General features: G+C 46.0%; 1 protein-coding gene across 1 annotated transcript in view; it reads right to left on the bottom strand.

Moving 5' to 3' along the window:
• Positions 1-496: 496 nt before the first annotated feature.
• The window catches only part of HADH (hydroxyacyl-CoA dehydrogenase), a 43,932-nt gene continuing 22,973 nt past the window's right edge, over positions 497-21,455 (bottom strand). Inside the window, exons 3-9 of the mRNA XM_019636019.1 lie at positions 20,098-20,255; positions 15,983-16,109; positions 12,746-12,835; positions 8,991-9,063; positions 2,534-2,650; positions 1,353-1,503; positions 497-782 (exon numbers count right to left, since the gene is read on the bottom strand). Coding sequence (XP_019491564.1) covers positions 1,385-1,503; positions 2,534-2,650; positions 8,991-9,063; positions 12,746-12,835; positions 15,983-16,109; positions 20,098-20,255 — 684 coding nt within the window. The 3' untranslated portion in view covers positions 497-782; positions 1,353-1,384. The remainder of the gene's footprint in view (positions 783-1,352; positions 1,504-2,533; positions 2,651-8,990; positions 9,064-12,745; positions 12,836-15,982; positions 16,110-20,097; positions 20,256-21,455) is intronic.

The raw sequence follows: 21,455 nt of genomic DNA, 5'->3' as shown, positions 1-21,455 counted from the left end.
ATGTCCATTTTGGGGACAGTCCTGTTTGAAAGTTTGCATTTGAGATGTTCACATTTGCCATTTTGTATTTAATTTTATCATCAAAATCTAGTTCTAATCCTGGCTCTCCTACAAAATTTCTGGTAACCTTTGGCACATAACTTCAGGTCTTTGTTAATGAGTCCATTGGGCCCTCTGGGTTTCTGAGTCTTTCCAGCCTCAAAATTCTATCCTGGAAGAAACTTTCTCAAGCCAATGATTAAAAGAAGCTTATGTTACACTATTTCTCTTTGTTGGCAAAGAAGAAACAGATGTTCCCCCAAATTGTTTTCTGTGCCCTTAGTATTGCTTTACTGGTAAGAAGTCTGAGCGACAGCTGCAGGCAGGTCACACATGAACACCTCCTGCCATGCCTTCCCCGCTGCTGCACTTAAAAAAGCAGAAACGGGCTAAAGATTATGGGACATAGTTTTGGCCTAAGTTCTCAACCTTTACTTTTGGTAAGCATTTAAGCATATTATCATTTTAAATTAAACATGTTTATTTCAATTCAAATTTTCACAGATTAAAAGATTGCATTTTAATTAGGGTCAATTTATAGGCAATTTGCAGTAATGATTTCTCATGAAAAAAAAAAGAGAGACAGACAATAATCATTCAGATTTCAGATGTGAGTGAAACCTCTTCCTGGGAGCCAAAAACATGGGGATATAGACCCACCAGCCAGCAGCAGCATCTTGAAGGTGAGCTGAATACAGACACGACACTGGTATCACGTCCAGGATGGAGGGTAAGGCTTGGAGCTGCAGGGAGCAAATGTTCTCCTAAGGCGCGATGCAGTCCTGCTCCCAACTGTACGTCACCCACACACCATCGACGTGTCGAAGGCTCACACCCTCCCGTGTGGCCGTGATGACTCACAGCCTGCTCTCGGAGAAAGTGCCTTCCCTTCTACAAGTGACTAAATTCAGGCAACGCTTTACAAAAATGGCAAGGTTCAAAAGACATGTTTGCTCCAAGGCACCAAGGGTATAAAGCTTTTTAGAAAATACGCAGAACGGGGCCGGCTGAGTGGCTCAGTTGGTTAAGAGCTCGCTCAAGAGTTTGAGCTCTGAGCAACAGCAGTTCGAGTCCCGGCCTGAGCTGAGCAGCCGCTGAGCTGCCAACAGGTGGCAGGATGGCTCAGCTAAAAAAAAAAAATAGTAATACGCAGAACTGCACAGACTACAAAAGGGAATCAGTTCTCAATGGAGGACTCTACTATGTGTAAATCATTACTTCAGATTACAATCATACAGACTGTGCTGTGTGAGGGAACGTCTGACCCGAGAGCATTCCCGCGGGCACTTGGGCAGCTGCTGGTACAAGCTTACAGTTTGCTTCCCGGAGCCAGAGAAGCTGTGCATCATTTGTACTTGTAAAATCCTTCCCCAGTCTTCTTGCCAAGCTTCTTCTCTGCCACCAGCTTATTCATGGTTGGGCTGGGCTGAAACAAGGGGTTCTGTGCATCTAACTCATGCCACCCTATTGAGAGGAGAGAAAAGGGCTTAGGAGGACGTGCTGGCTTTATTTTTATATCTTGGCATTCCCAGGACAAGTCTAGAGCAGAGCATGGGAGAATGGTCCCTATTCCTAATGGGGGAGCCCCTCAGGCGTGGTGCCCCTAGGGCCAACTCGCAGAGACAGAGGAAGGCTGAGCAGGTGCAGCCCCAGGGGCCCTAAAGCAGGCAGCACGTGCTCCCCCACCCCCACATCCATCCTGTTTATCCAAAGTCTTCCTGAAATCAGGGGTTTATCTGCAGCTGGACCCTCATCGACACAATGTTCAGAACACATCAACAATCTGAATTTGCTGCCACTGGTATTTTGCATCCTCTTAAAATCCCAAAGTTCATGCTTCAAGTAGAACCCTCCCTGTTCCTCCCAAATACCTAAGTATTCTTTGTGAAATGCGGTATTATGAGCTACATTCAACTTCAGCAGTCCAATACTAATCATTACTTTTACTTCAAAGCCACTATGGTAAAATGGACACATTTTAAAAAATGGTTGTATATCTTGATTGCAGTGGAGGTTACACAAATCAGAGTATGTGAGAGAATGACACAATGTATCAATGTCCATTTCCTGGTTTTCATATTGTACTGTGGTTATGTAAGATGGAACCATTGGGTGATACTGGGAAAAGGGGTAAATAGGACCTGTTTTATATTTGAAACTGCCTGTCAATTTACAATTATTTCAAAATGAAAACTAAAAAAAAAAAAGTTACCCTGTGAGGACACACTAGGCAGTCACATTTTTCCTTCTCCTACCATCTACTGGGTCGTCGGGAAAGTCATGACGCATTTTTGCATTGAAAAACATAGAAAAATACGTCATGATTTTCCCAGTGACCCAATATTAACTCTAATCTTTAAGCTGGTAGGGTCAGGACTTTGGAAGGTCTACTAAGACCCATTATAATTTCTGTTTTAAATTGGCATTATAATTCGCAGTTGAGAGAGACTACCTTAACTCAATTAGAGAAAGACAACAGAATTCCAATTCCTACCATCCATGATGAACTTCGTAGTATCCAGCCCAACATAATCGAGAAGCTCAAATGGCCCCATAGGGTATCCAGCTCCCAATTTCATAGCTATGTCGATGTCTTCCTTGGACGCATCACCTAAGAAAAAGAGGGCAGCCCTGAGTCACCACCATCTTTCCCACAATTCTCCTTGTCATGCCATTAGTTCCAGTGTTACTAGAGTTTTACATATTTGCACATTCAAAACGCACCCGGAGTCAGAATTTCAAGCTTAGGTAAGATTTTTGTCTCCAAGGTACATGCCAAATAGGTCTCAAGATTTTCAAAACTATTCCACCAAGCTATTCTTTTTTTCCCTTTTTCAAGATTCTACTGGGGAATTGGGGAAGAGGAACATTGCTGGGGAATTGGGGAAGGAGAACAGCCAAGCTGCTGTCCTTTAGTCCCAGCTGTGGAGTGCGCAGCTAGCTCAGCTCCAAGTCCAGCCGCCATCCGACTGTCCGTTGGCAGCTCACGGCTGCTCAGCTCTAGGTGCCTTGTTCAATCTTAGTTGTGGGTGGGCACAGCCCACCATCCCATGCAGGAGTCAAACCCGCAACCTTGTTGTTAGGAGCACGTGCTCTCCCGAGCTGAGCCATCCTGCCACCTGCCGGCAGCCCAGCGGCAGTACAGCACGGGCACAGCTCACCAGCCCATGTGGGAATTGAACCAGCGACCCTGTTGCTCAGAGCTCACGCTCACAACCAACTGAGCTACTCGGCCGGCTGCCAAGCTACTCTGTGAGGTGAATTCTAGAGCATTGCTACCTCGTTATAATGCAGAGAGAAGGCCCCAGTGGCCTGGAAACATTCATTACTTTCTGATGGGCTGGGATTTTCCAACGCTGGAATAATTTACTAAAATATCATTTAAAACTAGAGCAGATTTTTGATTGATAAATGGACTTTAAAAAAAAAGAAAAGAGGGCTGGCCGAGTGGTGTGATGGTTAAGAACTGGCTTGGGACGCCAGAGGGCCCCCAGTTCGGATCCCACATATGAGGGCCAGTGACACTGCCCTCTACAGCTAAGATGCTGAACAACAGCTCAACCTGGAGCTGGGCCACTGTGAGTCGCCGGCGACAGCGTAGGCTGCAGCCCCTGTGGCAGTGGGTTGCCATGGGCTACCAGCCAGCAGCCAGCGTGAGTGGCCAGCAGCCGCAGTGAGCGGCCATCCAAAAGCCGGTGACTGATCTGCCTCGCCCGGGAAGAGCGCAATGATGGTGCCAACTTGGGCCAGTGAAGCAACGTCCTCCACAACTAGACTGAAGAACAAAATGACAGCAACTTGTCTGTTCCCCTTCCCCCAATTCCCCAGCACTGTTCTCATCCCAATTCCCCAATTAAAAAAAAAAAAAAGAAAAGAAGTTTAAGTTTGTTTCTGTATATACTGTATATATATTTTTCTTTTTCAGCCTTCTTGGTTTTACAAGTAATGAATATTCCTCTAGAATCACATTCGCATAAAAACTTTAGTCAAGATAATGTTCAAAGAAAAGCCTAAACCTGATTTAGAATTGTCGTGCAAGTCTGGAAATGTGTTGAATAGCCTAAGACGAGGGCCAATAAGCTTTTTCCTTGGAATTTTATCCTTAACATATTGTCCTTGGGCCTAAGGGGTCTTTAGGGAGAATGATCTGTCTCCTTTCTCCAAAATCAGGAACAGGATAAGTCTCCTACAAGTGGCTATCCCCAATTTTGTTCCAAAGCATGAAGCAATGGCCAATTATAACAAAAGTAAGTAAAAGAAAAAATGATAACATACTCAAAGAACATTTCGTACCTAAATATTTCAGATTTTTAGGCATGAGGAACTACTTAAATGTCTATAAAGACTGTGTTTTTAAAAGGCATATTAAATACCAAACTAATGTCAAAGGATTTCCAGGCAGTTCAAGGTGATTAAAATACCAGTCAATTATTTCTTATGGGTTACATTATTGATACTCCACTATCGATCAGCCAGAGGATCCTGAGAATCATGATTTGCATTTCAGGCCATAAGAAAGCAAGGGGAGCAAAAATGATCATATACATTAGCCTTCTCAGGTGGCCTCATTCATTCAGTCAACCTATATTTTTATCTGCTATGTACCAGGCAGCAGAGACTTAGAATGAGACAAAGAAAAATAAGACAAGCACTTGAGTATTCATGGTACAATGGGAGGACTCAGATGTATAAACCCACATTTTCATTATAACAAGCGCTGAAGATTCATGAACATTCACGCAGCTCTGGGTGGGCAAAGATAGAGAGTAACACTGCCATGACTTCACCAAAACCACCACTCAGGCCCAGATCTTGACTGTCCTGAGGAGAATCCAGAGGGAAGGGGGGACAGGGAAGGGCATTTCAGGCAGAGGGAACAGCGTGTGCAAAGGCAGGGATAAGAAAGAACATGGCAGCTGATAAGTGAATTCTGCTCAGAGGATTTCATTAAGCCCTGAGGCTTCTGTGGTATCAGACCTGGAATACTGGAATGACAGCCTAACACACTCCTCTGGCTCAGCTCGAGCTGTTCACTATGCCTGGTGTCCAATGTCCTCAGACATCTGCAGGCCTCTGCTCAGGTGTCACTGCATCAAAGCAGCCCCGCCCGCTCCATGCATATAAACTAGCAACTGTCTGTCAGGATTCTGCCATCCTCTTGACTTGATCTTTCTCGAAGATTACTGGTCATAACCTGACATTTCTGTCCCTGGGGACAGACATCTCATAGCATAATGGTTCCAACTTACCTAAAGCCATTTAATCAAACCTATATTCAAGGACAGGCAATGAACCCTAGAAGCAAAACTGTAATTCCAGATTCAAAGATTCATTCACTTGACTATTTTGTTTCAAAAAATATGAAAACACAGCATATCATTAAAAAAATGTAAAGAGTTTTACAAAGTCAGCACAACTCTGAGTAACACAGAGCCAAAGAGGCAAAAAGAAAAGAGAAATAAAATACACATACACAGACTGGTGTGCCAAGTGGGTGTTAAGTGTATCATGTATTAGACCAATAATTCTTAACCTTCGTTATGGTCAAAACACTTCACTGAGAATCTGACACCCTTTCCAAAGAAATATACGTACACACAAAGAAACGTATGTACACACCTTAGGAGGTTCATGGGTCCCTCCTCCCCAGTTGAGAGCCCTTAACTCCAAACACAAGGAAAAGCTTCCTCAGTGAACTCCCAGGTCCTCTGCAGCCTGGGAACCTAGGCCTGGCCCCCGGTTTGTTCTGCTGGCTCATCAGCACCACCTTCCAGCCATTCTTGGCATCAACAACCAGCATCACAGCAGCCACTATTCCTTTATTTTGCGAGAGCAGCCTCAGTGCCTGTCCTATACAGGCACTTTGTGGGGTATGAAGGTGAGGACCTGGAAACTGCCCGAGAAAAGAGTACAGGTGAAGACACCAGCCATGCCTCAGGAAAGAGGCTGGCAGCTGCCCAAGGGAGAGCCAAAGTGTAAAGAGAGCTATGATAACATAGATGGCAGCTCTGGGGACACTCCAGAGGGACACTCCTTGTGAGAAAGGTGAGGGTAAGGTATGTGGTGATGACAGCAGGGGCAGAGGGCAAAGAAAAAGGAAGTCCTCTGGCAAGGACTGTATTTGGTAGGTGACAACAGAACCACTGAATATGTCTCCAGCAGGGGAGTGAGTGTGAGCAGGATGTCACACCAGGACTGGGGGTCAGGCTCATGGCACTCCCAAAGTGTCACCTTAGAAAGCTAACCATGTGGCCCCATCACCTTGCCAGAGCTAACTATGACCTGTCAAAAGTGGCGTCTGATGGGGGCAGCGGTCTGTGCCTGGGCACCAGCCTGCTCAAAGGTCTGGAGCGAGCTCTGACCCACAGGGATGAGGGTGACCAGGCACCAATCACGCCTTAATTAGAGTGGGAGTGAATGAGAGCAACAGAGTGAGGACAGAGGCTGAAGGACACTGGGAAAGAAGGGCCAACACAGAAGCCACGAGGCCCAGAGCATCAGACCGCAGAGGTGCGGTGCGGTGAAGTGCCACGAGGTACCATGGGGAGTGGTCGCGAAGCTCCGGCGGTGGCCTGTGATGTTCTGCACACCATTCGGCTGCCCAGGAGGCCTGCGTGGATAATGACCAGGAAGACTGTGCTCTAACGCCCCACACATTGTCCTGATGAGCCTCCACCACTCAAAGCAGCATCCTACCAGCCTGGCTGCAGGGAGAACTCACACTGCAGGTGTATCAGCAGTGTTTGTTAGGGACTGAAAGTTTGTGTACAGATTCATGTGTTGAAACCCTGACTTGTGCAATGCAATGGCATGAGGAGGTGGGGCCTTGGGAGGTGATTAGGGTTAGATAAGTCATGAGTGGAGCCCCATGAATGGGATGAGAGGCCTTGTAAGAGTCACGGAAGAGCTTGTTTCTTCTCTGCGCTAAGCCACGTGAGAACATGCGAAGACGGCAGCCTGCAACTGGAAGAGAACCCAGATCCCAGAACCCAGCTGTGCTGGCACCCTGACCTTGGACTTCCAGCCTCCAGAGCTGTGACATGTAAACTTCTGTTACATAAGCCACCCCGTCACTCTGTGGTACTTTTGTTGTAGCAGCCCCAGAATAGGCTGACCAAGACAGTGTTGTACAGAGTTATCCTCAAATGAGTTCAGAAAAGGCTAGGCTGATCAGTCAGAGTGTCTTCACCAAACGACCCTGCTGCTGGACGCAGGGCTCCCCCAGCTGTGTGGGGGCAGACATAGCACGCACTGCCTCCTCACCCTTCAGGACAACGTGGCAGTCTGGAAGAGACATGAGGTAACGTGAATTCCTTCGCTGCCTGAGGAAGCCTCACTGAGACAGGCTGACTGGCACAGGGGTGGCTGGCCTGACACAGGGGAACCAAAAGTGACAAATGAGCACATGTGGCAGACAAGAAAGGGATGATTCAAACTGGCTTCAGGTTTCAAAGCAGACTGGGTGCGGGGCAGCCAGCCACTCAAGTGCAGGCAAAGGGAGACAGGGTGGCAGGTGTGCATCTAAGCACCCCTCTGTGTTGGTGAAAGAGGGCAGGACCTTGGGGTGGCAGGAGGAACGTGGTAAGAAGCCTGAGGTGTGTCATAAGGAGTCCAGACCGTAGTGTGACTTGCTGGGAGAAGGCACCCACCCCAAACATGACACCCAGGTCCTCCAAAGCACGTGCTCTGGCTTGCAGGCCCCAAGGAGGCTGTGGGGAAAGAGGCAAAAGGACAGCAATGACAAGGTGCTGAGGACAGCACCAAAGGCAAACTAAGAGCACCTCCCCTGTGGGGTCAGATCCCCCATCCAGCGTCACCTCCCAGGAGACTACTGATGATGAGGGTCAAAAGGAATCCATCTATTCAGAAAGGGACCGTTGTTGGTGGGAGGGGACAGAAGACAAGAAAATGGCTTCAACTTACAATCAGGTACATGGTACATTTGAAAATATATCAGAGTGACAGTATGTTCCAGTGAGAAAAATACCATTAGGAGGTGGATCACCCACATGCTATATTCTACCACATTACAATAAAAAACCCAACCCTGCCTTTCAAGGCAGGGCAAAACACTTCCCGCTTTCTTTGAGGTGTAATTAGGCATAACTGTTGATAGATAAACACAGAAGTGTTGGTTTGATCTTGGAGCAAAAGTGAGGCAAATGCTTCCATGAATCAGAGAAAAGTTTTCATATTTAAAGCAGATTTTGAGGAAGCAAACGTGCTTTCATCTCTCTGGAAGAGCTGGTATAAACGTTTGGTTTTAAAAATGACATTCTCAGGAGCAAGCATTTGCGAAGTAATTGAAAACAATTACACTTGCTTTTTATCCAGTCTTATTAAGGCCTATTTGCCTTTGAAGCAGACATGATTGTTACCTTTCCAGAAATGTGGTGGGGAAAGCAGGCAGGAGGATACATGACATGCTATAACCTGGACCAGGTCCCAAGTCTTATATTTCTATTAACAAGTATTCATTGAGGAGACATTTTCAGACCACTCTCTTAAGGTTAAAACAACAAAAAACACACAAAAAACATGCATCATGGCATCATCGTTCAGGCCGGACAAGGCTGCTACAAAGGGTCCTCAGCACCCTTCAGCCTTCTTATTTCTCATCACCTACCACAGTCACAATTTTAGAACCTTAAGGAACTTCGAAGGTTACCTAGCCCAGTGACTTTTACATTATTAGTGTTATTATTTTAAGCAATAAACCATTTAACCAAAAGCAGAGATCCAGGATATAAACCTGGCCTGGCCGTGTGACTGCTCTGGCTGGGAATGCAGTGGAGGGTCCCAGAGCCAGGGGCGGGTTCGCACCGCTGAATGGAAGCTGAACGGAAGCTCCTTCCCTGCTCTACACAGCCCACTCCGCCTGCAGCCCCTGCACGGACTCCCAGAGAGCGCCGAGGCCTGCCGCCCCCTCCCTCCTGGCTCAAGGCAGCTACCTCGCTCATACAGCCGGACTGCTTCCATGAGGTATGGCACCAGCAGGCGGTTCACAATGAACCCAGGCGTGTCCTGTTTTAGGAGACAGAAAAATAAAAGACAAGTGAATTTTCATTGAGCTTTATCTTTTGTGAAGCCACCAGATCGGCCTTCTCACTCTGGATTATGTGACCCATACTTATTAAGCTACACATTTTCAAAGCTTGTTTTAAAGCACAGTCTTACTTCCACCTCACATGACAATTTATCCAACAATCATAGCACTTAAAAACCAACCAACCAACCCAGATACCCCTGTTGCGTGGCTCCTGAAATAAAGGCGGATCATGGCAGGGGGGTCAGTAGAAAGAGCACAGCTTTGGGGACAGGATCCTGAAACTCAGTTTCATCTGTGAAATGGGGGCGATCATTTCTACCTGACAAGTTGTGAAGACAAATCAGCACACACGTAAAATGCTGTGTATACTGCCCTACACTCAAATAGTAACCCTTTTATTCCTCTCCTCTCTCTCATCCCTTGCCAGAATCCAGAACACTCCATCTGGAACTACCCTCACAGTGGCACTAATTCCGGGCTCCTCGAAGCCATTCCTAGGCCGCTCAGGATTTTCTCCCACTTTAGCGCATGGTGCAGAATGGTGACGGTGGGGACAGGTGCTGGCACGATCCAACAGGTGCCCTCAGAGACCGCCCGCTGGCCTTTCACGCATGCCACCCAGGACACACCACCCTGGACGACTCCTTCCATCCTTCCCCTCCCCACTGAAATGCTTCCCCCTCTTTCCTGGAGGCCTAGTGTGGGATGTGGATTCACCTTCTGGGGCTTGTGGGGCCGGCCAGGGTGGTATTTCTGTGACGCTGATTTGCATTAAGTAAACGGCGCCTCCTCTTTTAAAAACAGGCTGTGATCTCCCTGCAGGCGGAAATCCTTCCCCTGGCCTTGGGTTCCCTTTCCCCGCACACTGGAGGCACCCCACAAACACCAAATTCAAGATGACCAGCCACTGCACTTCTCTTACCGCTAACCTGACTGTGCGCGGGATATGCTGGGCAACAAAACCGCAGGACTTGTACCTCCTTTGAAACCACTCCCTACCCTCTTTCCCAGGAAAACGGCGATGCAAAGAGGAGTTTGATCAGTTTAACCAAGATTATATTAGTGAAACGATGTTGCTTTTATAACCAGGGCAAAAATGCTTTTCAACTTAAAAAAGTTTGCTGCAGAAACTCACGCTAGGGTAGCCGAGTACACGAAGCACGCCATAAACAAGGTCAGCAGTCAGAAAGCAGCCCAGGAAGAACATCTGGTCCACTTGTAACATACAGAGGGTGCCCAAAAAATGTATACATGTTTTAAGACAGGAAAAAAGCTATTACATTTATGCTGATGGTAACCATTTTGAGCACCTCTTGTAATTGCAGAAGTCAAATGTGACTTGTATTCATCTTTTGTTATCGGTGTATATTGAGTATTACAATTTTAATAGTTTTTTCCTTTCTTAAAATATGTATATACTTTTTTGGGACCCTCTGTATAGAGTTTTTATATAGAGAGAGTTAATATTGTCTGCATAAAAAGCTCATAGAGCTCACTACTCATCAAAGAAATATTCATTAGAACAAAATAGCATTTGCCAGTAAGATTATAGGGAAAGGGCTTTTTCCCCCCATTAAAATATTCAGTGCTGTTGAGGATGCAGAGACAGATACTCTCATAATATTGGTGGAATGTAAAGAAACATCCTTGAATCAAGCAATTTAATTTTATGTAATTGTACACCTTACATTCTTGATATGTATTTATTAAATATATTTACTTTATTTACTTTACTTATTATGTGCCTGATATTGTTCTAAGTACTTTACTAATATTCACTTATTCCTCATAACCCTGTAAGACAAGTACTATTATTCCCTCTAGGTGACGTAGAGAACACTGAGGCACAGAGAGGTTCAGTAACTTGCCCAAGGTTACACAGCTAATAAGTACCAGAGCCAGGATTTGAATCCAGTCAGGCTGGCTCGTGTCCATGGCCTTAACTTTTTACATCACGCTCTCCCTGTGAAGTCTCACTAGGAAGACAGACACATCCCAGGCACATTAATGTAATTGTTCTATATCAGGGGTTGGTAAACCATAATCCTGCAGGCCAAATACGGCCCCCAGCCTGATTTTATAAATAAAGTTTTACTGCCACATAGCCACACTCATCTTGGCATATATTCCTGCTACCACAGAAGGATTGAGAAGCGGCAGCAGAGACCAGGTGCCCTAAAATGTTCACTGCTGGCTCTTTACAGTAAAGCGTGTGGACCCCTATTGCCTTATCTTGTCTCGATGCCTCACCAAAAGCCTGAATAACTGACCCAGAAAGACTCCCTGGAAGCCCTAAGGTCTTGTCCAGAGTGAGTGTTCTGGACGATATAATAAGAGTAATTTTATGAGACCAAAGAGTTCCCATCCCTGCATCTGCCATGGCCACCCTGATCCAAGAACAGATCCTTATTCTAGGCGAATGAATGTTTATGCTGCTGAAGATAATCACTGGTTCGTCCCCGCACTCCCATTTCTAGCCTTCTATATGCTACACACTGATGTTCTTTCTAACATACTCCTGCTGTCTGCCACTAACACAGCATAAACTGGTAAGAAAATGCAATCATAACAACTGGTTACTAATGTAACTTTTAAAAAAACAAGATGATTTAAAAACTACAAAATTAAACAGAGAAAAAATGAATGTTAAAAAATGAGACTCCCTAATAACACGACCCCCCTGGAGTTGGGGGGACTATCATGTATTAGTCTACTCTCTTTGGCTACTGGGGTCCCCATCGACAGACGACTTACTCAGATGATTCACGAACAGCATGATTCTTTATGAATTAACACAATACTGGCAATTCAAATTTGAGAGTCTTTCAGAAAGCGAAAGTATGCTATGAAAAGTACCAAAATGATATAAAAGATTATGGTCAAAAAAGTAGGTGACATATTTATAAAAACCTCTAATGTCACTTTGTGACACACTGCCCCTTTAGAAAAACTGCCAAACCATGCAGAAATGTGATCCCTAAATTTTGGGAGAACTAAAGCAAATAGACTGAAGGTAATCAAAACAAAGCCAGTGAGAGCAAGGGGGTGGTTTTACATCTAATAACTGGATACTCTAAGAAAGGGGGAAAGGCCGAGGCATGCTCTCCATTGAAAACAAAACAACACAAAACAAAACTACAATGCAACAGCCGGCTGAGAAACAGCATCGCTGAGCCACCTAGGGTGGGGGGCTCCCCTCTCTCTCCTTATCTTCCTAACCATGTGGAGTGCTCTTACCAAAAGTGAAAGCCTGGAGTTCTGTTGGGGATACATGTGTCCATCAGGCTGTGCCTGGCACACTGGGTGCTTCTGGCTCCCTGGGGCCCAGCAGAAGCTAAAGCTGATGGGCTAACAAAATCTGTTTATGGAAACACAGCCACTCATCAACAGACAAAAAAGCCCAGACCCAGAGAAAAGCTGTGCGTGTTCAAGTCAGCCAAAGCCATGGGCCCCCGATAGATCTCAGGCTATCTGCTGTGGCCTTGGGCTTCCGTACTGGCAAACTGAGGAAGAGGCGGAGCTTGCTGTTCGCAGCCCGCGGACAGGCCTGCAGTACACGTGCCCGTCTCGTGCATCATTCTACCAGGGAAGAAGTCTACCTGGAACAAGTCAGGTTCCGAAAAAAACCACCCCCTCCCCAAGCTACCCATGCTATACCTTGCAAGAAACAGGATGCTTTCCCAGGGATTTGCTGAAGTCTATTACAGATTCAAAGGTCTTCTGGCTGGTCATTGGTGTTTTAATGATCTGGAAATGCAAAGCAGAGACAAATTATGACCAAGAGTCACCAAACAATTTCAAGAGAACGGTTCAAGGAACATTGATCAAGAGTGTCCACACAGGCAGCAAAAAGAGTTTTCGTGTCAAAATAGAAGGACCTCAAGTCAGAAACAAAATGTTTACCAAAATGTCCACTTTAAGACAGTGGAGTACCACAGAACATACAAAATCAAGGCTTAACATACAAATATAAAGTATGTGTAGGAGAGTTTTACAGGCTTTGTCACTGAGACAGGCCTGGACTCAAATCCCAACTGCACCATCCCCTGGCCCTGTGACTCTGGGCATGTTTTGTGAAACTGAAATGACCTGAAATCACTACCTATCTCAAGGAGCTGAGGTGAGAATGAGATTAGATGAGCAGGTAAGGCGTGCTCTCAGTAGGTGCTAGGTTTTGCGGGTGTTTTATTTGCTGCTGTTATTTACTTCAGGGAGGGAACCAGACATCTACAAGAGTAGGATGATTACCCTTTAAGACTTACATGCAGATAGAGGGGGAAAAGGAGCCCCAGGAAATTGAGTGATTTGGCCAAGTCACAGGTCTCTTAGCCTCTGAGACAAGTGTCTCCCCATTACTCCACCCTCTCACGCACAGACACCCCAGAGCCCAAACGCCCCGAACAAGCTCATCATAGACGAAGGCTTTCATTTCTAGCCAGCAGGGCCCATGGCTGGGGCTTGCCGCGCCGCCTGCCAGGCACTTGGGGAAGGCGCCTGCAGTCCTCCCAACCTCCTGCGAGATGCTGTGTTAGGGTATGACCGCTACCACACATACAGCGGCACACTGGGATCTACAGGAGATGGCACCCAGCACCACAGCTGGCATCAGCCCTCAGGAGATATTTAGAGGATTCACCTGTCAGGAATTAGATTTTAGCAAATGGAGAGACATCCAGGTGAATTTAAACTTAAAAAGAAAAAAATACATGTATATTTTAAATGCCAGTTAAGGAACTTCAACGAGAGTCGAAGCAAACAGGCTTGGCTTCTACATCAGACCCTTCCCATGAGTTTGGGCAAGCCAAATGAACCCTCCATGCCTTACCTCTACCCTGGGAAACGAGATAATGATACTTGCCACGTCTTCCCTATTGTAAAAGCGCCGTATGGCTTAATGAGCTAGTGTCTGTGCAAGATGAAAGGTGCTATATAAATGAAGAGAACTGTTATCATTTGTGGTTTAATGTGTTCACAGCTTGGGGTGTGGTGGGGTGTTATGACACTAAGGGAAGTGAGTGGAAACAGAAAGAAGCACCATGAAGACCGGGAAGAAATGGGCCAGACGCTGTTCTGCAGGCATCACCAATCAAACAGCAGTCCGAGAGCTGTTCAAGGAGGTGTCACAAGTCTCCATCAGAACTGTACAGATGGAACGAGGGTAAAGTTACCAGTTATGGAGTTTTTAAAATAATGTGTTGATTTAAAGAAGCCAGTGGTAAAGGTTTTTAACAGGAGGACTGCATATTCATTCATTCAATAAATAACAACATGCTACAGAAATTCTGCTTATATTCCCAAAACAGAATCCGAAAAGAAGAAATATATTGGGTCATCGGAAAAGTAATGACATATTTTTCTATGTTTTTCGTTGCAAAAATGTGTCATGACTTTTCCGACGACCCAAAATATAAAGGAGAAGACCCATTCAGACACATATGCGGAGCTAAAGTTAAAGAATAACTGAATAGAGAAGAGCACTTAGAAAACATTTTCTAGAAAATATTACATTTGCTAAGCATTAGCTGTTAACAACCAATGTGCTATATTTCCAAAGACACAGACAGACATTATCAGATAAATGTAGTCGAAAACAACATTAGAGTTTGAAGTAAATCTATAAAATGTGTCTTTATCTCCAAAACACATATGTACATGATACAGTAACTACAGAAAGTAATTAGTCCCTAAGTACTGAAATGTTGAAAATTCCATTCCTCTTCTTTGCTCTTTTCTGCATAAAAGAGGATAAATGTGTTTTTTTTCTATTCCCTGTACCCTTCCCTTTCATTCCTCAATTTCTTCAAAACAGCCTTAGGGAATGGGGTAAATTGGAAGAAGCTGAGGAGCAGTGTTAGTAGAACAGAAACATTCCTATTGCAAGACAGATCAGAGTTGTCACTTGACAGAAAACTATAGGAAAATATAGTCGTCTTTAACCTAGAAGCTACTGCTCATGCTGGGGTAGGCGAGGGGGGATACGGAGGGGGCCTGGAAGAGAAAGACCCTGAAACACTCTCCCAGGGAGCCCGCCAGGCTCTGGGGGTCTGCCCAGCTGGCTCCACGTCCCCCACACTTCGCACGACAATAACTCCTCAACCTCACAACAAATGCTACTTTAATGGTGGCTGCTCCTCAGACCCTGTCATTTGTCTTCTGTAAAAGGCAAGCTGCTACATTTCAGGCGCAGACTGTCTATTGTGACTCCATCTCCCTCGTCCCAAGTCTCCAAGCAAGCAGAAGCAGCCCCAGCAGGAGAGCTGGCGCAGTCCCAGCCATTCCCCTCATCTGCAGGTTTGTGGTCAGGAGGGTCAAGGCTATCAGGAGTTGTACCAATAGCTCTGATCACAACACCTAGAAGATGTGCCTCATCTGAGAACGACACTGAGGCCCTGATGAATGGGGCTGAATGCACCCTGGAACAGTGGATGAGGTGGTACAGTGTAAAAGCCAGGCTGTCTAGTAAGAATTCCATTTATAGCCTGGAGTAAAATGGCCTCAATGAAACAATCTGGTTAAGTGTCACTCTCCCGTCAGGGTCTCATCAAGCCAGCAGTCTTTAGTGCTGCTTTCTCTCTGCACTCACTGCCCATCAACTATGGTACAAACAAGTAAATGACATTCCACCAGGTTAACAGCCTTCCTGTACATCATGGGTGAGAACACATGGTTGTGAAGAAACAAAGCACAGGGGCCTTCCGAGGTATCAGGTGCCCTTTCTTCCTTTGGCTCTGAGAAGACGGACTATGGCCAGAGAAACACAGCACGAGGTTAACACCCCCCACCCTCCATTACAATCCATCCAGTGCACTCCCCAGCGGCAAGGCAGATGCAGCTCAGAGAGGCAGGGCTGAGCTGGCAGAGTGAGCAGACATGCACAAGCAGGTGCCTACTGACCTCCACGAGTTTCATCAAGGGCACTGGGTTGAAGAAATGGAGCCCGGCGAATCGGTCCTGTCTGGTGGTGGCATTGGCTATGCTCGTGATCTGTAAAGAGGAAGTGTTGCTGGCAAAGATTGTGTGTCTGTGGAGAGAAAAACAGTGGAGTATCGGAATGAGTCAGGACTCATTCTTTGTAAACAGTACTCTCAGGTGCAATGCACAAACAAGGTAATTGCTTCCTGCCCAGATCTGCTGTCCTGACTCCTACAGGAAGGCAGAGAAAAGACACTGAAAAGCAAAGGCAGAAATCAAGGGACCTGGCTCATTTACGTTCAAATTTTTATATTCAGTAACTTAAAAATTACGTTCCAAAGGCGTATATATTTAAACTTTGCCAATCTTTCCTTAATTTTAGATAGCCAACTTTTTCCTATCTACTTGTATTAGTTAAATTTTCATGGTATATGAGTAAAAAAAGGAGGCAGCTACTTAACCAACCTAATCACAAAATGAAACTCTAAGTGATCAAAGACTAATAAACAAAGGATGTGTCACACGCAAACAAAAAGCTTGTAAAGAAACGCCTGAATCCTCAACTATTGTAGAAACAGCAGATGATAAAAATGAACTGAGATCTTTTCCCCTCAAGCGAAAAGCTTTACTTCTCCACTGAATGGGAATTCAAATGAAAACAGAAGAAAACCACCATGGTCCAAAAGCAGTGTTAAGGCCACACAGGTAGAACTGAAGAAGGATATATGCATACACATGATAAATATAGTTCAAGGTATTCTGCTCCTAAAAAGCAGTACCACCTTCTTCTGTGCATATACAATATTACTAATTTTAAAAATCCATACTGACTTAAACCAAATTTAATTTTTTTTCTTATATTTTTAAACCAAATTTAATTTTTAAAGACCACAATGAAGTGCGGTGCCAAAAGCGTGACAGGCAAATCTTTAGACAGGCAAAGCTTCTAGGCTTTCCTATAGCGCCACCTTGTGGATGGGTACACACAAAACGGCCTGATGCTAATCAGAGAACCACAAAGGTCTGGTAACAGTACAGGGAGGGAAGCTGTCCCTCCCTGTACTGACCGGATTTGGGGGTCCGTGCTTACCACAAACCAATACTACGATCTGCCTGAAATCGTGGGCAAGTGGGAGGAGAGGCGGAGGGGAATGCGGAAGAAACAAGTAATCTGGAACAAGAGAAGAGTGAGGTGAAAGGAGAAGCCGGTGTGGCTCGGGGGCTGCCAAGAGCCTCAGGGAAATCCTTCCGTCCTCAGAGCCCTCACTTTCCAGGCACTGGAACACGTTCTCAAACAACTCCCAGGGTAGCCACTGGACAAAAGGCAGACAGAGCGGCTTTTCCATTTTTTAAAAAAGGACACCTTTAAAATTTAAAAACTCTGATTTTCAAAGCTTCTTGCTTTTGGGTCAATGAGGGAAATAAACTACTGCCCATTGCAGGACGTAGTGAGAAAAGATTGTCTGCGATAACGATGTGTGGCCGACACGAGTGTTGTTAACCCTCACACTCTGAACCACAGCCGCAGGGCCACTGCCACGTAGGGCGGTGGGAGGAGAGGCTGTTACCGTATTTTGCCCCCCCCCCCCGTCCCCTTAATGCGCACCCAAGTTTTTGTCCCAAACTTTCAGGGAAAAAATCTTTTGTTTTAATTTTTTAATTCAAACTTTTATTTGTTTACATTACAAGTTCGTCGTAAGTTCAACAAAACCGATTATCGTATTCCAGGGTATTATTTTGCCTATGGATATTGTTATTGATTTTTGGAGTTACACTTTTAACTCATAAGTATAAATAAAAGAATTAAAAGCATTTATATAGATACAGAATTAGTACTACCCATGTATAACGCGCATCCTTATTTTTCCCTCACAAATCTGGGCCAAAAAAGTGCACATGTCACGAGGTACCTTTTTATAGGGCATTTGAAGGGCAACCCATCTGCAAGAAATGAGGTGTTCTGGCTGGAGAGCACGTTTCATGCAAGGATGCAGTTACCACAGAGCCCAGCCCTGGGCCCTCACAGCACACACGTTATCAGAAGGGAAAAAATGTCTCCTCCCAACGGACCTTTCCCTCCCCCTCTCCCAATCAGTGGGGCTGGCTCTGCTCCTAAAAGCGTCTCATGTGCCTTCTTTCAACACAAACACAATGTGCTGACATAGTAAATATACAGGGTTGTCTTATCTTCCACAAAAAGTACACCCTCACATTTTCTCTGAAACAGCTGACTTTCTTGGACCAACTTTTGTTTTTCCTTTTCTGACACTCAGGTACCAAAAAACTACCTTTCTCTTAAATGTACTAACAGAAAATCCACAGCACAGGCATAATGATCATGAACAACACTTCCAAGGCTTAGTGTGGAGAAGACAAAAGGGGGTGGGGAGGACCGTAGTGGATCAGAGAGCCCATGCTTGTCTAAAGGGGAGAGGAGGGCTCGGCCCGGCTGACCGGGGGCCTCAGAAGCTTTACAGCTGCACTTCTTACACTGCCGCTAGGAAAGTCGTGTCCTCTTCCAGGATGCCACTGTTTCATCAGGGCTTCCACCCAGAATGTTATCACTGGAACGTATCTTCATCTCCTGTTATAGGCTCTAACTGTAAAGTAGCAGTAAACTATATCTCAATCAAGCTGCTTGAAATGAAAACAAGAGTGCAGAGAAGGATGGCTGATGGCCAGAAGCAGTCATATCTGTGGCATGCAATGGCATCACTGCCTCTATTTTACAGATCGCCAGGAAAATTAGTCTTAGAGAGTTAGAACTGGGATTGTCTGGGAAACTATTTATCTCGAACCCCTCAACTCCAATTACAGATGATAAAACTGAGGGCCAGAAAGGCTGATTCATGAAGGTCTACGGTCAGAGAGGGACGTAGTGGGGGCTGGCCACAGGCTCCAGGCCACCCAAGTCTCCCTATAGTCCTTCTGTTACTCGGTGCTAACACAGAGGGCAGTCAGACCTGTCACTATCACTAGAGAATGCCAACATTTCAATAAAGGCCAAACTGTGTGGCTACCCTCCCTTTCCTGGGGTGGGTGTCTGCTTATCTTAGAGGGCTCCCTGCTGCCTTGGGAGCCAGCACCCCTACCTGGAGAGACTTGGGTTTCTGCCAGATGTTTCTGCAGCCCCTAAATACCAGTGTACAGAGGATGAGCACAGAGATCAGCAGAGTGACGGCCAGGTGACAGAAGGACAGGTCTCTTCTCTTTGCACAGGGCAGGGCCTCTCCAGACAGCAGGCCACAGAGCTCTGAGAGTCAACATTCCACAAGGCTGGTATTCAAGGGTCTCTCTTGAGCCACTGTTCACTGGTGGTTACCTAAGAATTACTTTTGTCATATAATCTTATTCTGATTTTCAGTTCCAACCAAGAAGGGTAAAATGCAACTAAGAAGACACAGGAGAGCGTGAATGAATCAGTCAGGTGTCACGAATGCCAAAAGCCAAGAGTCAAGCTATGATGGAAGGATGCAGATTCTGAGCACTCCAGCTGCATGTGTGCACAAGCTGGCTGACACTGCACCGAGTCCTGAGCCCCAGGCACCTGTATGCCTGACCTATATGAGGCTGGCTTGCCCTTTGCCAGGATGCCTGGTAAAAACTCAATGCTCCTTTAATGCTCCCAAGACTGTTCCAATTTAGCCCAGATAAAGCTCTAAATAGGAAAGTCCTGGGGAACTTTGTGTAGACAGAGGCATCCCCTCCCCTGACGCCATTCTGTTTGCTCCACCCAAATAAGGGGAACACATGAAGCTGCTCTGAGTTTCCTCAGTGGACACTGAAGGACATGTCCAATTCCCCTACATCCTCTGGCTTGGGAGGGCTTGTGAGCCAGATGCTGCAAGAGACAGAGGCCTGGTCCTAGATGGACCCTCATTTACTGTGGGAAAGTCCACCCTCGTTTGGGGACTAGGATCAGATCAGGGCAGCCTGGGCCTCCTGAAGCAAATTGGGAGCAGGAGGATAGTGAGAAGGGAAATAGCTTGTGGGCTATAGAAGGAGAAGTGGGCCTAGTGTCAGGAGATGCCTTCCTGGGAGCAAAGCCCGAGGTGGGGAGAGGCCTCAGACCCGGCAGAACGCCAGGGGCTACGTACTCAGCGGCAAACTTGTCCAGCCTCTTGAAGAGCTCGCTCTTCAGCTTCAGGCTCTCCACGATGGCTTCCACCACCAGGTCCGTGCTGTGGACTACAGACGCCGCGTCTGTGCTGGTCGATAGGCTGCTCAGGGACTTCTCCACAAACTCCTCGCCAGCCTGTCGCAGTGGAAGGAAGGAGAATATTCACTAAGCTCACCAGAAAATGGCATGTGACTTGCTGCTAAGGCGGAAGGAAAAAGGAGGGTGAGAATAGACCTGCACACCTGAGACACAACTTGAATGCGCCCTAAAATTCTGAGAAATAAACCCCCCACATTTCTGCTCAGGGACAATGGCATCTCCATGTACTTTAGACACTGAGGCAAGAATTGGCCTGTGAACAAGCCCCACTGTTGGTCAACCATCACTGTGGTGTACAGGTTGTAATTTTCCAAGCTCTTAGCTCTGCTCTGGTTACTAAACGGTCTGTTCACAGCACCTGTATTGGCCTCCTGTGTCTGTCCCCAGGGCAACAGACTGCCATGTTCTGTTCTACGAAGCCTGTAATTGTCCTTCCAGAAAAGGGTGAAAGCTTAGCTCAGCACCACCCGCCAGTCTGGGAGGCGGTGCTGACTATTCCCCTCTCACAGGAGGTAGGGAAGAGCTGAGTAAGGGAAACAAGAAGGTAAGAAAGCCAAACTTAGTCATTCATCAAATAGTCATTACCCATCACATGCCAGCAATAGTGTTTCAAAAACAAACAGAGCCTCTGCTCTCAAAGAGCTTGCAGTCCCGTCTTTGCCTCATTTGTGACTCCAAGGCTCTACAAACAGACCTCAGTTAGGGCAGAAACAGACCAGTGCCTGTATCAACTGCCATTTGATTTCAAGGTGTAATTTGCCCATGGGGCACCATAATGGTCATAAGCAGCGAAGGCATCCCAAATCATCATGGAACAGACAACTATCAGAGCTGTTCAATAGACATATAATGTGAGATGATAGGTGATTTCAAATTTTCTATTGGTTGCATTTTAAAAAGTGAAAAGAAACAGGTAATTTTATTGAGCCCAATATATCTAATATATTATTATTGTTTCAAAATGTAATCAATATTTTAAAAATTTGGATGTTTTATATATTTTTTTCCGGTGAGTCTTTGAAATCTGGTGCCTAGTTTACACTTCCCGCATAACTCGATTTGGACGAGCCACATTTCAGGTGTTCCACAGCCACTCGTAGCTAGTGCTGCTGTGCTGGTCAGCAGGGCTAGGCAGATACGGTACTGCCAACCACGCAAGGCTGAAGCTGACAAGTCCCTCCTCAAAGCCTGTCCCAGGCAGAGGTGAGACACATCAGGGGACCAGGCTCCTGAGCA

Source organism: Hipposideros armiger, unplaced genomic scaffold, assembly GCF_001890085.2.
Source record: "Hipposideros armiger isolate ML-2016 unplaced genomic scaffold, ASM189008v1 scaffold_26, whole genome shotgun sequence".
Taxonomy (NCBI): Eukaryota; Metazoa; Chordata; class Mammalia; order Chiroptera; family Hipposideridae; genus Hipposideros; species Hipposideros armiger.
This window is presented reverse-complemented; position numbering and strand designations above follow the sequence as displayed.